The sequence below is a fragment of the Clupea harengus genome, chromosome 13 (genome assembly GCF_900700415.2).
Source record: "Clupea harengus chromosome 13, Ch_v2.0.2, whole genome shotgun sequence".
NCBI classification, from domain to species: domain Eukaryota; kingdom Metazoa; phylum Chordata; class Actinopteri; order Clupeiformes; family Clupeidae; genus Clupea; species Clupea harengus.
Window position 1 is genome coordinate 6,702,149 of NC_045164.1, and position 17,053 is coordinate 6,719,201.

General features: G+C 41.6%; 1 protein-coding gene across 1 annotated transcript; it reads left to right on the forward strand.

The window, feature by feature from the left end:
* The first annotated feature begins 14,805 nt into the window (after window positions 1-14,805).
* LOC105890869 (sialidase-3-like) lies at window positions 14,806-16,410 on the forward strand. The gene is made up of 2 exons (XM_012816959.2): window positions 14,806-15,012; window positions 15,457-16,410. The coding sequence occupies exons 1-2, from the start codon at window positions 14,806-14,808 to the stop codon at window positions 16,408-16,410; spliced, it is 1,161 nt and encodes a 386-aa protein (XP_012672413.2).
* The last annotated feature ends 643 nt before the right edge of the window (window positions 16,411-17,053 follow it).

Sequence of the window (17,053 nt, forward strand, 5' to 3'; positions counted from 1 at the left end):
GACATACTGGGACTGGCAACGTTGCCCCCGGAAAACCATAATAAAGGGCAATCGCTTCCTTCCAGTCTCTCTCCCATTCTTGCTTTTCAATCTTTTTCTTCTCCTTTTTCACAGCCCTTTTGGCCTCCCGCTTCTGCCAGGATTCTTCCATTCTTTGCCGTCTGTCCTCTGCCTTCAGTAATGCCCTCCTCTTTTCCTGCTCTCTCTGTGCTCGGGGCATTGGGAAGGCCATATACCCTAACCAAACAAAATAAAGATATTAGTGTCATTAGTAAAATCATTATATTTTTCTTTCCAAACCAATTAATTTATCAGGCATATGTGAAATTACGTCAAAAAGTTAGATATCTTACATGGCTGGTAAGTGCTTTTTCCCTCCTCCGCTTCTCTCCTAATTGTCCTGTCAATTTTGTTGTTGTAGTAGTTTTTTGCTTTATCATTAACCCATCGAAAAAGCCTCCTCCTCACACTCTTGTCCTTCTTCTCACCTTCACCCTCCATCCCCGTCTCATTATGCTCAGTGGCATCTGGAAGCTCTTTCTGTGAGTATGTGTCTTCCAGACAGGGTGATGCATTCATCTCCTCCTCATCCTCCCCCCCCCTCACGTCTCACATCTGGGTCATAACTATGTGCCTTAAAGGGATACACACTGTCCTGGGGTAGTTGCTGTTTTGTGGTCCCCTGGTGTTCATCCTCCTTCTCCAATGGCATGAAGGCCACATTGCCTTTTTTGAGTTTTTCGATCTCAAGTCTCTTGGTCTTTTCATACACACTCTCATCAGAGTCACTCTTACAGCAAGACTCCACTTCTGACTTTGGAATAACACTCCCTGTTAAAGGTGTAATGCCACTATCATCATCATCAAGTTCTATATCTAGCACTTGACAGAAATTGGGGTCCCCCCTAGGTCCCTCTTTGCTTGGAATCATAGTGTTGTTTTCATCTAGCTTGGAATCTATAACCTGATGGATAGGTTTGAGGTCATCAGTGGTTGATGTTGGTTCGGTATCAGGCAGAGATTCTGCTGGGTTAGGTCTCTGGTCAGTATCATTCTGTATAAAGGACTTCACATGGATGACTCTAGGCTTTCGATGACAAGTAGCCTGAATGGTCGAGTGACACGCCTTACTTGTCTTTCTGAGAAGGTTATTCCTTACTTTCTCAATTTCATCAGTTTGACACACCAGTCGCTGTCCAGTAACCCTTGTGGGTTTCTCAATACTCTGGATTTGTGTCTTCAATACCATCTTGGCTCTGTCCTTTTCCTGTCGTTGCTCCGGGCTGACTTCCTCCTGGGCACTCTGCCTTTCCATATCTTCCTTTTGTTTTATGTCTGTCTCCCTCTTCTTCTGTTGTTCCAGCTCTGTCTGTTTTTGAATTTCAAGATGTTTTTCCTTCTCTTTCTGCCACTCCCTCTCTTGCTCCTCTCTCTGTTTTCTCGGCCTCTCTCTTTCCTGGTAAGCCTTTTCTTTCCAGCATTTATTCTGCTTTGCCATCTCATCCCATTCCCTTTCGTTAGGGTTAGGGGCTACATGGACTGTCAGCAACGCTGACTTAGTCCTTTGATAAGCCATCTCCCACGTCTGGGTCAACACATGAGCATCAGTTAATAATTAATATTACTTTGGCAACAGGTAGAGAGCTCTCTAATGTATTGCTGACATGGTGTTTTCACAAAACTAGGCTATACAGACCATATACAAATAATACCATGGTTACAGACATCTCTTAACTCACAACCTATGGTCTGGATTCAGCCCATTTAAAGGGATACTAGGACTTAGTGATCAAATAAAACAGACTGTACAAGTATATTCTGTTAATTATATTTTGTAATATACTCAGCTAAAATTCGTACAGTATACAATACAGTCATGTATAGGACATAGCCTACCTGTGGGGAGCTTGAGCACTCTCAAAAATGAATACAAGCTTTTTAGAGCAAATGTGAATGTGTCTTCTCTTGTCAGTCCTGATTTCCAAATGAATGTCCTACTTAAAGATTTCTGTTTAGAGTTCTTTTCTACTATGGTAACGATTATGATATCTCTTACATCACTATTGCATCACACCTCTACTTGGAATCATGGTAACATTCTAATTAAAGAGGCTGTCCAAAAAAGCTGTTTAATGAGGATGTCCTCATTTGACTGCACAAAGTAAAACACCGGTTAATTAACTAGCTTGATAACTACCAACATTACGCCTACCACGTCTACTTTCTCAAGTATATTTGTCTAATTCCACCGCATGTGGCCTACTATTGTAAAGTTTAGTTGCCATCAACGCCAATATGCTATCACACGCTTTTGTATCAGTTGCACATGTTTAAACACTGGGTTAAAATTGTTAACATACTGGGTTAGTCTAGCCTGGATCCACCTGTCTGGTAGCCTGACGATGTCATACTCATAATTCTAGTCAGAATATCTAGTCAGGGTCTGATACTGCTCCATTGGGCTGTGATTATGGGGCGTGTTTCGACCGAACCAGGAAAAAAATGCCTCTTCGCTCAATTAACTAGAGATAATAATAATAATAATTTATTTTATTTGTAATGCACTCTTCATTCAAAAGAATCTCCGAGTGCCAACATATTAGAAACTAACTATAATAATACAATAAAATAAAAATGAATTAACATAAGCATAATAGAAAACTTTTAAACATTTTAACATACGATTTAACACAAGGCCAGAAATGCCTTCCTGAATAAAAATGTTTTTAGTCCAGCTTTAAAGGAGTCCAGCGTCTGCGTTGCCCTTAGGTGGTCAGGGAGGCTGTTCCATAAGCGTGGCGCTGCCGAGCAAAAGGCCCGGTCGCCCATGGTGCGGAGCTTGGTTTTGGGGATGCGGAGGAGCGAGCTGTTTGAAGACCTGAGGGCAGGCCCGGGGTGGGTAATCGGGAGAGTTCCCGGTGGGCCGCTTCACTTCTGGGCCGGTCGATAATTTTATTTTTTGACATTTGTCACGTTAGTCCATCGTCTCTTAAAGTAGGCTACACACGTTCCGCATTCTGACACCGCAGCCTCTGCATGGGTTGTACCATGCGAGGGAGTTCTCCCCTCCTAAAAAGAGTTGGTTGGGTCTATAGCCCGTCCTTTCCAAAAAGTTTTCTCAGATAGACTTCCGATAGCTGGGCCGGCCCTACCGCAACGAAACGCGTCAGGGAGGATGGATGGGAGGAAGAGGGGCTGAAAAAGCCAGGTTAAAAAAAAGAAAGGCATTGGAGGAGGATGCTGCCAAATGTGCCAAGCTTACCGATTTATTTTCAAGAGGACAAACACAAGTGGCAACTGGTAAAGAGAGACAAAGGCCTAATGATTAGCAACGTAACTATTCGGCTAACGTTGTAGCGTTGGTTAATATCGTTGTAGCGTTGTCAACCTATTCGCAAGCAAAATATTACCAGAGATGGAGCTTGAAAGCAGGACCTGTTCCTCCTGCAAAAACTGTGCCATTTGTGTCCATTTAATACTCTCACAGTACAACCTCTATAGGCTACGAAGCTCATTGAGTCAGGACAACTTGAAGGTTTTCATGTTAATGTGCACAGAGAAGGAAATCCTCATGTCTATAAGCAACGACACAGTTATAGATAAAGTGGCTGAAACCAGTGCACTGCTTAGGCGGTTACTGATGCTGTAGATGCTGTTGGTGCTATTCGCAATGTAACTGTATAGGCTACTGTACTGTGAGTTGAACTGTAAACATTAGTTCAATATGCCTCTTTGTTGAAGAGTGGGATACGTTTCAAATGCTTTATTTATTTATTTCTGCTTTTGTTAATTTATCAACCAGTCCTTGTGGAATAGTGGAATATTTTTTGTTAATTTCTCATCTTAAGTGGATTATTCTTTAACCTTTACATTATTTGTTGAACTATGGTATTAATAAAAAAAAACTACATGATAGTAAGAGCTGAACTGTTGCTTCATTTATCCAATTTCCACTACCATGGAAAAAATGGGCCGGTCTTGGGCCTGAAATTCCCGGGCTGAAAAGTGGCCCCACTCCGGCCCTGCCTGAGGGTGCAGGTGGAGGTTTGGGGAGTAATTAATTCTTGCAGGTAGGGAGGTGCATGCCCATTTATGCATGTATGGGTGAGTATAAGGACTTTGTAGTCAATCCGGAAAGAGACAGGGAGCCAGTGTAGTGAGTGTAATATTGGTTTTAGCATGACTTCTCCTACATATTATTCACTGTTGTTGACTAAAGAAGAACATCTGAATGACATATCTGAATTTTGTGTGACATGTTTTAGTTCATGCTAATTATTTTTAGATCAGAATCAGAAGTAGCCTACTGGGAGCAGGGGCGGAGATCCCATTTCATTGTAGGGGGGGACAATACATGGTCAAATTTCAGAGTGTAATTCCGGGGGGGGGGGGGGGGGGGGACACATGAAAAAACTGCTTTCACGAGAGCTAGCATAAACTGCTAAATACCGAATTCTCTTATCACATTTACAAACAGAAATTCGAAGTCATTTTAGAATTATCTAAACAGCATTAAATGTTCTAACACGAAATATCTATTCACAGACAAATAATGTCCAAAGTTCAAGAGAACTTGATGCTCAAAATAAGTTATAAAACAGCTCGACAGGGAATCAAACTAGCAACCTTTTCATTACAATACGACTTCTCTACCTCCTGCGCCACTGTCACTCCATAGTACAATACCAGCATAGTTCATGTACAGCAGAAAAAGATGACATTAATTTAACTTAAGATAATTTAATAAATCTGGCGAGGCACTGAGATGTAGACCTATGTTTATTAACTAGAATGAACCTGCCCTGACAGGACAGTGTCCTACAGTGGTGGAGGAAGTACTGAAGTTTAGTACTTAAGTAAAAGTACAAGTACCCAGGAAGATAAAAGTAAAAGTAAAAGTACTACATCAACAATCCTACTTAAGTAAAAGTAAAAAGTACTTACTTTTAAATTTACTTTAAGTATTAAAAGTAAAAGTACTCACGCAATGGGTTGTCTCTCAATGTCTAGGCTGTGCCATTTTGATAAAGAAATAGCTACTGGTAATAAATGCCTCTACAGATGTCACTACTAGTAATAATTATAAGCAACAACATTTGTTAATTGGAAAGGTTGGTGTACTTATTGTGCCTACCATCTGTAATACTGTTCACACTATATCTTACAATTCTGCGGATGACAAGTTATCTACCAGGGATTATTTGCAAAGTTAATACCATTAAGCCAAACCAATAAAGACACCATGTGATATCTTTAAATCTTTTATTTAATTGTAAACGTGTAAAAAAGGGAAACATGGAACATGAAAAACAAATGTGATTGTAAAACTGGACAGAACAAGGCACGCTAGCTTGACATAGCTAACCTACCAGCTTTATCTTACCACTACGTTAAATATATAATGAAGGTCCAATCATGTTTTTTTATGCTATTGCTGTATGTCAACATGCATTTCGCTAGATAACATTATAATAGCATGTCAGTAAACGAATTAAATACATATATCAATATTCAAAAGTCAGGGACATTAACTTAGCATAGCAATCACTCTGCTTACCTCGATATGCTACTTTAAATTTGAGGGCGAATTATTGAAGGCTAGCAACTCCTTTTTTTGAGGGAGACAGGAAACGCATTGAAACCTCCAGGAGTCATTCTTGGGGCCTTTGAACTCGAACATATTTTTTAAATAGGGCCATGGGTGGCTCATATCAGAGGGCTCAGTTCAGGCCGACTCTGGATCCATGTTGAACAGGCAGTAGTCAGGCTGAATGTTCAACTACAACAGGCAAAGCTACCGCTAGTGCTGCTGCCAAACACGCAATCTGATATCATTGGAGTTGATAGAGCCACCTGATTGGTTTAAACTTCCAAAACAGCAACGCAATCCATAGTTTTGTGTAGGCAACATTTTGGCGAAACTATGTTCATAAAATGTAACGAGTAACAGCACATATCAGGGGCGGCGCCAGGGGGGGGGCTAGGGGGTAATCTAGCTCCCCCTGGATTAGCCATAGCACTCCCATAGCACCCCCAAGAAAATAATGGTTTATTTATTATTGTTATTTAATTTCATTCTGCGTTATTTATTGTGTGATAATAATATTATAATATTTAACTCACTAAAGAAAATAATAACAGATTGAAATGAACAGATTGTTTTAGACACAGAGCAATCATTCTGTCATAACCTTTGACCCAACTTTCATGTCGCACGCTTGAATGTTGACGTTACCGGACGGTTGAAGGAGAAAGCAAGCTAGTGCGTGGTAGTTTCAAGTGAATATCAACAATGCATCGGTTTTTGCTACCTAAATGTCCATGTTTGGAAGAACGATTAAGAAAGAAGAGTGACGTAGAAGAAGAAGAAATGCCAGGGGTATCTGGTGTGGATTTTTAAGGAGAGGAACGTTGTGGTCAAGGAGGTCAACCCTCCACCACTACTGAGGGTGCTAACCATGGTGCTAGCAGCATCAGTGACATTAGCATGAACGCTCAGGATGGTCCGAGAAGACCAAAACTCCAGAAATATCCACCTTGCATGTTTGGAGTCCAACAAAAGAGTTTTTGTAAAAGCTGGTTGGGACAGTTTGCGTGGTTGGAGTACAATGCAACTAAGGTATTGCTAGCTGTGTAACATTAATGAAAGCTGTCTGATTTGTGGCATACATTGATTGCCCTGTGTCGCTGAAGACTCGTTTCGGTTGATTAGCAACTAAGATGCCCTTTTTTGCCGAAGATTTTAACTTTTTGCCTTTTTCCTATTTTTTTTATTTTTTTGGAGCCGCCTTAAAAAATTCAGATACTCTTTAGCCTAAGAAAAGCAGTCTGTCTATGTGCTATGTATACTTAAGGTTCTATGTGATTATTGATGATTGTGTTTAAATGCCTGTGCTTTATGGAGATGCTGAGCTTGAGCAGGAGAGACCACAATGCAAGTGCTGTGGATCCTGGTTGTTTCATGGTTTACAATTGCTTCCAATTTCATGGTTTTATTACTAACAACAAATGTAGGCTATTGTTGAGGGCTTTGTCCTTCACCTACTTAAGTAGGCCCTCAACAATAGCCAACATAAAAAAATATAGACTGTACACAAGCAAACTGCAGGTAAAAGGATGTGCGATGTTATCCAGAACATTGTCCATTTTTATGTAATTTCTTTGCTTACCTATTAACCTTGTGGTTGCATTGCTTAGTACAGTAAATAGGCCACTTATTGTCCATCGTTTGGGGGCGACAGAGCTGCCTGTCTGCATGCCCCTTTGAGTGGGATGCAGGGGACCTCGCTCTGTTGCGGCAGGTGACGAGGGAGCAGCTCAGGCAGGAAGGGGTGCTAGCCCTTACTGATCTTCTGGTGGACAGGAGAATAAGTAGGAGGGAGTTGAGCCAGTACTGCTGCAGGAGGACATGCGGCGTGGAGGCCGCCATCAGCCTTATTGAGCGGCTGCTGCAGGAACTGGTGGGTGGGGGACCTGACTGCTGCTGCCTCCATGCTGCACACAGGTGTCCCAGCCTCTCCTGATGAGTCTGGGTTATGTAAATTCATACTTGTGTGTAAAGAAGTAAAATCACTGTATCTGCTTTTTGTCCCACATCTGTTTACTAAATTTGTCACTCATCAGTTTTTATGTTTTTTTTCTTTCTCAGGCTGTGGATGACTCTGGGGTGCCAGGCATGGACCGAGTTGACAGCATGGCAGAGTATCTGGTGGAGCTGAGGCACCAGCTCTCTCTGGCCCTCACCAACCAGCAGGTCAGGAACATTTATTGTCTTACTACTTTCCCTCTGTGCCCTGTCATACATATTCACACTCATGTTTTTGTCTTTTCTCACGGGCTGCTGTGTTTTCTCTCTCTGTCCAGATGGGATCTCATCCTGAATGACTACAGGAGGATCAGGCGGCACATTCTAGACAATGGGGCTGTTATGCAGCAGACCACCCTGCAGCTGGTAGACGTGAGCCACACCACCCAACCTGGTACAGTGGCACAACAAGAGGGTGTAGAGGCAGGGCAACGTGGTGGTGCAAGGACTGGACTTGCCAAGCCACTTGTCTGTGGCGACTGACCCTCTCCTCCCTGCTAATGTGTGCCCACCATCTGCACCCCCCCCCCCCCAACCAGGCCCAGTTCACCAGTACCCCCGGGCTGGCAGCACCGCGGGCCAGGCACAGGTGAAGAGGAAGGTATCGTCCGCCGTCGCACCGGCGGCTGTGAACTCGTGCCCCCAGCGAGAACTCTTCCCTGCTCCACCCTCGGGCCCTCAGTTGTTCATGCTGGGTCCAGTGACCTCACACGGGCCTGTGCTGGGTGCTGCTCCACAGGCTCTGGGTGCCAGCCTCTCCTCTGCCGTTCCTGCTCCAGTCCGAAAACGGACCTGCAGTGTTCTGCGCAACACGTGCAAGAAACACGTGCAGGACAGCGGAGACTGGACACAGCCAGTACAAGGGCATTATATACTGCCCCTCTGTAGAGGCTGTACCCAAGGAGCAGTGGTTGGAGGATATAAAAAAATGCATGAAAAATAAATGAATAAATTGTCCCCCCCTCCCAGAGGCATGGACACTGGCTTAGTGCCCCTCAACCCCTTTCCCTCCCAGTTTCACACTTTCTGTATATAGTTCTGTATATGTTTCCTGATATATATTATTATATTGTATATATATATTATGCTATAGTTGTTGTTGTTGAATTTGTTATTGCAAATAAAAGTTTGTTTACAACAAAGATTTATACATTGTTCTTTTGTGAATAGAAGGATGTATTAACTGGAACACAAATATTTTGTGAAACAATTAAAGTACCTCACACATAACTGTACATGAACTTGCATTGAAATATTCAATGTAGATTTATAAATATCTCACTAATATAAGGTTAATAAAAAGTAATATGCAAACAAATTGTGATTTCCAATAATGAAAATGAGCTTTGCATGAAATAATGCAAACCTCAATTTCTGCCAACGGTGGGACTCGAACCTGAAACCTCTGCGCTCATAATAATGTATATAAAAACAGAAGTTTAATGTTTTAAAAATAATTTATGATGTACATCAACATTAAAAAACGTTAGTCATGGAGGATTAGGCCATACAAAATCCCTTCCTTCTTTTTTTCTCTCCTTTTCCCTTTTTTCTCTCTTTTCTTCTTCCCCCCTTTTTCCTTTCTTCCCCCCTCATGGTGTGCGAGTGTGCCCCAGCTTTTGGCTCAGGAGGTAGAGAAGTCGTTTAGTAATCAGAAGGTTGCTAGTTCGATTCCCACTGTCAAAGCGTCCTTGAGCAAGACACTGAACCCCTAATTGCTCCTGATGTGCAGTGTGCCATCAGTGTAGATGTAAAATGTATATACAAACTTGTAAGTCGCTTTGGATAAAAGCGTCTACTAAATGTAAATGTAGATGTTTGATTTAATTTAAAAGGAAAATAAATCTGCAGCTAAACATGTTTATAGTAGGCCTACAGAAATGTGTAACTGCACAGTGCACTGTGATCTAAATCCTCATCATCTTTTTATGTTCTTTATACCATAGCCAGTAGAAAACTGTAATTTGTACATTTATCAGCAGTTTTCTTTTAAACAATTCTATGATAATAACCAGACACAACAAGATAATTAAATTTTGTATGCCCCCCTGCCAATGGTTTTGTGAAAAGCTTTCAATTTTGCCTTTCAAAAATACATCATTATAATAATATAAGACACCTGTATTTGGGTGTGTGTGTGTGTATACGCGTGTAGCAAAAGGTAAGTAAAGCTTAATTTATACTTATTGCTAAGTGACTTACCTTGTAGTCTGTTATTTTTCACTGGTAGCAGAGGGATAGCAACAGACCTTAATTAGGTTTAAATTAACATAACCGAATGTGGGATCTCTCGAGCAGTTAGTTAACTGCCATGGGTGTTATCTTACCGATTTTCCAAAACCCCTTTAATTATCTCAGAAATTTTCTTTTTTTGGGTCTATTGAATATGAGATACTGATTCCTAACAGCTGAGGGAGACTCATGTAATTCACCATCCAAAGATATAAGTGTATTTCATTTCAGATGTCCCTTAATAAATACAGTGAATTACTGAACTGATATCAAAACAAATATTGGTCTTGGTATTTCTTCAGTGATGCAAAATTTAAGGAACACTAATCAGGTTGCTTTTGGAGCTTAACTCTGCAGATTTCAGTTTTCTGCTCCAGAATTTATAAAAAATAATTAATTTATCTTACATTTATAAAATCTATTGCAATTAAAACAGCTTGACTACAAAAGTCTCATTTTCACTGAGGACCTATAGTCATGCTAACACTTTTCATGGCAAATAAGGCTGCATATGTGCAATAATGAACCCCTTTCATGAAATATGACAAAATAAGATACAAATACACACAAACACACAGACTCTCAAGGCCCAGAGAGGGCAGGTTCTTCTCCTGTGTCTTTCAGCTTTCTCAACCCAGTCCTGTTTCCCCCCAGCTTACCTCTCAGTTTATTTGCTTCAGAGTCAAGTCAAGTCAAGTCATATTCATTTATATAGCACATTTAAAAACAGCTCACGCTGACCAAAGTGCTGTACAATTAAATCACAAAACAATTAAATATCAAAGCAAATAGAAAACAGAAACAAAACAATTAGATCACAAAAAAATTAAATAAAAAATAAAACAGAAAAACAAAAGCAACACACTCAACTAAGCATCTATATACACATCAAAAGAACAGAAACACCTCTAACAGAAAGCAAATATACAAATGATCAACTAAAATCAGGGGGATCCTAATGCTAAGGAATAAAAGTAGGTTTTGAGCCTGAACTTGAAGGAGTCAATAGAGGGGGCTGATCTTATAGAGTCAGAATACCTAGATCCCTTTACATGACTGACATGATAAATGGCATAAGCAAGACATATTTTAGAGATATAATGGGCCTATGGACTATACATAGACTACATACATGTGCATTTTAATGAACATAACCGAATGCAGGGGTCTCTTAAGCAGTTATTTAACTGCCATGGGTGTTATCTTATCGATTTTCTAAAATCCCTTTCATTCTCATAGGGTTTTTTTATTTTAAAGTCGGAACATGCTAAAATATGCTGCATACAAAATGACGCCGTGACTCCCACACTCTATTGTCGCGTACTGACGCTAGCTCCACGGAACTGGTAGACTGCTGTGCCGTGGTGAGATATGCCCTAATTGTTCTCGAATCTGGAAAGCAAAGTGATGTGCCATCCAGGAATAATTTCTCCCTGCCACATTTGTCTACGACACCATAGTGATAGAATTACTGTGTGTGTCTATATTATAGACGTAATATCTATGGTCTTTATTTACGTTGGCAGACTTCATTCATTTGCTGTGTCTTTATTTGGGCCCAGTTATTAATCACAGCAGATTCGCTTTCCAAGTCATTGAGTGCCCTTGAGTGCTTTAGTGCCCTCTGCTGCCCAATAATAGAGATGAAATTACATTGAATATTGAGATATATAATAGAGATTTAAGAAAAGTTCAGATGGCCTAGTATCAGGTTCTCAGATTATATTGTATCAACATGGTGACCAGGATGTGAATATTATGCACAGATTTAATTTATGGGTCTAGGCCCCGCCTCATGATATTTTGTATGCCTGTTCTGTCTCTGTCTCAGGTAATTGGAACCAGGTGTATGAGTGATTGGCTGGGCTGCAAAAGCCCTGATCAGCCAGCAGACGGGAGAGCTTTGGTCTTCCCTTCAGTTGGTTATCGTTGGTCGTGGAATAGAGATTGTATTGTGAATTGTCGTTGGATTTTGGATTGTCGTTGTCGTTGTTTGTTTTATATTACCCTTGAACTGACTGTACAATACATTTTTGGTTTCTATTCACAACCCTGACTTTCACCACACGTTTGCTATAATTATTAGATAAACCTAAATATTGTATCATTAAATAAATAACTTATATTATTATTATAAATTCTGCGTGGCCTCCCCTTTATGTTTCGTACATTGAGTCGTGTACGTGACAATTAACATTTATGCTACTGTCATGCTGTTGGGTACACACACACACACACATTAGTGAAAAAGAGTCATATGGAAAGGAGAGTCTGCAATCTAATCAAGAACAGTGATTTGACTGTTAATTATTAACAGACTTCTGGCAGTAGAATAGGAGAGAGGAACATTTCTCTGTGTGGTAAGTTGGTGCGAATGCCCCTCTAACAGAGAAAAGCAGAAGAGCAGAAGAACTGCCTTTGCACTGTCTGGCATTACCTGTGCTCCTACCTGATAAAGAGCTTGTATGGGCTAAGTCTACACTTAAAGCCCAGAGGGATTGCTGACTGAGCTGAGGTGTAAAATAACGTTCCAACTTTGCGTCCTCGTTCTTGGTTATGCAAACTTTATTTCTCATAGTAAGATCCAATTCATAAGCATGTCCATATATCCAAACTTACAACGAATTTACATGTAACAGACCTTTGTTAATACAAATGAGGCGGTCAAAAAGCTATATGCGCTCTCCCTCTGTCAAGCAACACCTGACACCTGCATGACCTTTCCCACCTATATAGTGTGAGCCCAATTTAGGTGGAGCGCCATCTAGTGTCCCAACAAGATTAAAACATGAACCCCAAATGGCTCCTACACACCGGCCCCTAATTGTGATGGCCGACAAACATAACAATTCAAATACATACCAATGGGAGCCATAAAGAAAAGTGGGCAGATTGAAATCACACCTATAGATACTCCACAAGTTCGAAACATTAGCATGGTGAAATGATGACACAATGACTCAAGCAGCAATCATTTGGATCCTCAGACAGTTTGGTGGTCGTTTTGGCATAGCCTCTGCCTTGCACATGGATATCCTATTAAAATGCTCATCTGCTGCATACAAAATGACGCCGGTGACTCCCACACTCTATTGTCGCGTACTGATGCTAACTCCACGGAACTGGCAGACTGCTGTGCCGTGGTGAGATATGCCCTAATTGTTCTCTTTCACAAATGTGGAAAGCAAAGTGATATGCCATCCAGGAATAATTTCTACCTGCCACGTTTGTCTAAGACACCATAGTGATAGAATCATTGTGTTTGTCTATATTATAGACGTAATATCTATGGTCTTTATTTACGTTGGCAGACGGATTCGCGGATTCGCTTTCCAAGTCATTGAGCTTTAGAGTGCCCTCTGCTGCAATAATAGAGATGAAATGACGTTGAAACCCACTGAATAAAAATTATTTTGAGAATATTGAGATATATAATAGAGAGATTGAAGAAAAGTTCAGATGGCCTAGTATCAGGTACTCAGATTATATTGTATCAACATGGTGACCAGGATGTGAATATTATGCACAGATTTGATTTATGCATTAACATTTATGCTACGTTCATGCTGTTGGGTAAACACACACACACATTAGTGAGAGTCATATGGAAAGGAGAGCCTGCAATCTAATCCTGAACAGTGATTTGACTGTTAATTATTATACAGCCTGCTTGGTTAAAACTGGGTGTGGCGAAATACTGGTCTTTCACCCCGAAGTCATTAACACACAGACTGAACTGGTTGTATTTTACAAAGCACTGTCTTTGACATAATCAATCCTGTGGTATTTTGTTTTCATGTGTCCTGCTCATCATAGGGCATGGCTGTATGTTATTGGTCAATTTTGTGTTATAAATAAATAAAACTATATCTCAAGATTAGTCAAACATGAGGGCATGACTTGATAGATTATCACCAGGAATTGACCAAAGGGCATGGGAGTGTGTGTGTGTCTTACATGTGAAGGTACAGAATGTTGTTTTTGTAGTAAAATTACATCATGCGCTGTTGGATTCCCCTGGATTTCCATCTCTTTGGCGGACCCTACTGGCCATCAGTACCATCTCCATCCCTGGTGGAGTCCAGACTTCTGGCGGTAGAATAGGAGAGAGGAACATTTATCTGTGTGGTAAGTTGGTGCGAATGCCCCTCTAACACAACCAAGCAGTGCATTGTTCTTTGTTGCATAGTGTACCGTGGTGAGTGACTTCATGTTTGATATTCTGTTACAACTGATGGGATATAATTTATACCATATATTGAAGATTCAGTCTAAGGTTTTAGTCAGTCAAGATCCAGGTTTTAATCTTATACAGTGGTGGCCAACCAAGGGAGACAAAGCCTGACTTGATGGGTGTCATCAGAACTGTTCAATGATGAGGGAATATACAGGTGTACTTTTCATTGTTTCTGGCTTATTATCTGTAAAATATCTGTGCTTATATTGTTTTACCGTGTGCTCGTCTTGAAATAGTAATATTACAGCTTGGCAAGTGTTTTGCAGATGTGTGAATGCTAGTGCTCTTTGAACTGTCTGCCTTTGCACTGTCTGTCATTACCTGTGCTCCTACCTGATAAAGAGCTGTATTATGGTTTGTTTTGATTTTACGATTGTATAACCTATGGAAACATTTTATAACCTGGAACAATTGCATTAATTGCCTTTCCTGGTGGTTAATGCTTTGTTTATCAGTGTAAATTTACTTTTAAACGTTTCGGTCTAGGCATTTATTATCATAGCTAATGCGATTTTTCCTTCAGGTGACAAGCTGAACTAAACTGGGAATAGAACTTAAGAAACCATTTAACACAATATGGTCAACCAACTTAAAAAAAGGTTTAAAAAAAGGATTCTAGAATTTTTTTATGTTTGAGAAAGTTCTGCTAACAGAGGGGCCTACTCAGCTGATATGACTGTATCTCTGGCTACAGAATTCATCTGATAGACTGACTGACTGAAATTATCTTCTTACAGAACACACCTTGACAATGGGAAGCAGTGCCACTAAATCCTCCTCCAGAGAAACACTTGTGTTTGCTGATAAGAATTATGACTTCAGAATCCCAGCTCTTCTTTACGTTAAAGAATGGAACACATTCCTGGCATTTGCTGAGAAGCGCACCTCTACCAAAGATGAACACGCAAAAAATCTGGTGATGAGGAAAGGCACGCGGCAGCCTGACGGCTCACTGCAGGTACCCAGGAGAAGGCCTACACCTCACGTCCGTGTTTTAGTACTATTCCCCTGCCATGTCTACACCCCATACCGGTAGGCAGATGCTAACTGTGGATGGTGGCAGTATATTTCTTATTTAGCTCAGAAAGTAAATGTCTTGCTATTGTTTTGTTGCACCTACAGAGTTACTGTATAGTTCACATTGCATAAGCCACTAGGCATATTACATCTTCTGATTTGATTCAGAGGTGGCGCCCCTTCTCATTTAGAAATGGTATACACCTTGCACTGACTCTGGTTACTAGCTGGTCAGTGCCTCCAACGCCTTCCACTGAACACTGTTTGGTAGAACCTTCCAAATGGAGTAGAATAGAATAGAAACTACAGTAGTGGTCTATAAATAATCTACACTGTAGTCTTTTCATGCCCACTGGTCATTTCAAACTTGCAATGTTATTTCCAGTGGTCTCCCACAGAGGACTTGATGAAGGCGACCAAAGATGGCTACCGCACCATGAACCCCTGTCCTGTGTTTGAGAGGAACTCAAGAACACTGTTTCTGTTCTTCATCTGCCTCAAGGGTAACACTCTGGAATGTATGCTCAAGCCAGGCCAGACTCGTTTATGCTACGTCACCAGCACAGACTGCGGGGAGAACTGGAGCGATTTAACAGACTTAACGAGCAGTGTCATGGACAGCAACTTTACCAATTACCAAACCTTCGCTGTGGGACCGGGCCACGGGATCCAGCTGGGCAGCGGCCCACTGCTCGTGCCTGCCTATGTGAAGGAGGTGGAGGGCTGTAGGCAATGCCAGAGCTGCTGGTGCTGCTGTGGCTTCTGTGAGTGTGTGAGCACCCATACTGTGGTGCTCCGCAGCGAGGACCTGCACACCTGGCAGGCAGGCCAGCCTATCGCCCTGGAGTCCGGGGAGTGCCAGCTGGCTGAGGTGTCTGACGGAGAGGGTAGGAGGCAGGTGTATCTGAACGCTCGCAGCACTGGGGAGCTACGGATAGAGGCCCTGAGTGACGACGCCGGGGCAAGTTTTACCTTGCTAAACAACCTAACGCTAAAGGAGAGGCCTAACGGCTGCCAGGGGAGCACCTTGGCCTTCCCTGCCAGGGAGCTTCCAGCAGGAGAAGGGGGATCCTCAGAGACGGCTCTGCTCTTCAGCCACCCGACCGCAGGGGAGGGCTGGGACAGGCTGGAGCTTGGGGTCTACCTGAGGAAGTCTCTCCAGGACCACCACGCCTGGGATGAACCCTGCATCATCCACCCAGGGCCCAGTGGCTACTCAGACCTCACCTGCTGTGAGGAGGAGGGTCACTTTGGTTGTCTGATGGAGTGTGGCGAGGGGGGACGTCTTCAGATTGTCTTCAGAGAATTCGATCTCATCGAAATACTGCGCCTAGTTTAATCATTCAGAAGTAGAAAGCTGCCTCTCATGTCATTTCTGGTGATTTGACTGAGTGTAAATAATACAACTAGAAGTGTAATTTTGTTTCTGTACCAATTTGATGCTCCTCACCAGAGCAGTGCATCAGGCTGACAAAGACTATCTATGGGCCGTGTGAAAACACACAAAAGTTACCTGTGTCTCTTTACTCACTCATTACTAAGGAGTCAGTGAAGTTAAACACCAGTCTTACACTCATAAATGAATTGGACAATGCTAGGCATTGTTGATTAACTTCCAGCTTATTCTAATCTAATCTCTTTTTAGCTTCTTGATTTGTCCTTAGCCATACACCAATATCATGCACTTGTGGGGTTTCTATCTTTCACTTTAAAATCTCCCCCTTACCAGCAGTCCAAATAAGAAGGCACCTCCATGGTGTGGACTCTCACAGAACCCATGGAATGGTATATGGCTCCCTCTGCAGTTAAATCACAGCAACTGCATATGTTAGTACACTATTGTAATAGTTGTGGGGGAAAAATCCAGGATGTTACATATGGAGTTCGAATATTTTCAAAATAAATAATAAATGTCACGCGATTGACAAATGTATTTCCTGATTCACATATAAATATCACGCGACTAACGAACGTGCATGGCA

What these genes read in the sequence shown, in the direction of transcription:
- LOC105890869 (XM_012816959.2), top strand. Translation starts at nt 14,806, where the DNA reads ATGGGAAGCAGTGCCACTAAATCCTCCTCCAGAGAAACACTTGTGTTT. An exon ending in AGCCTGACGGCTCACTGCAG is followed by an intron (nt 15,013 to 15,456) that starts GTACCCAGGAGA and finishes TGTTATTTCCAG; the next exon opens with TGGTCTCCCACAGAGGACTT.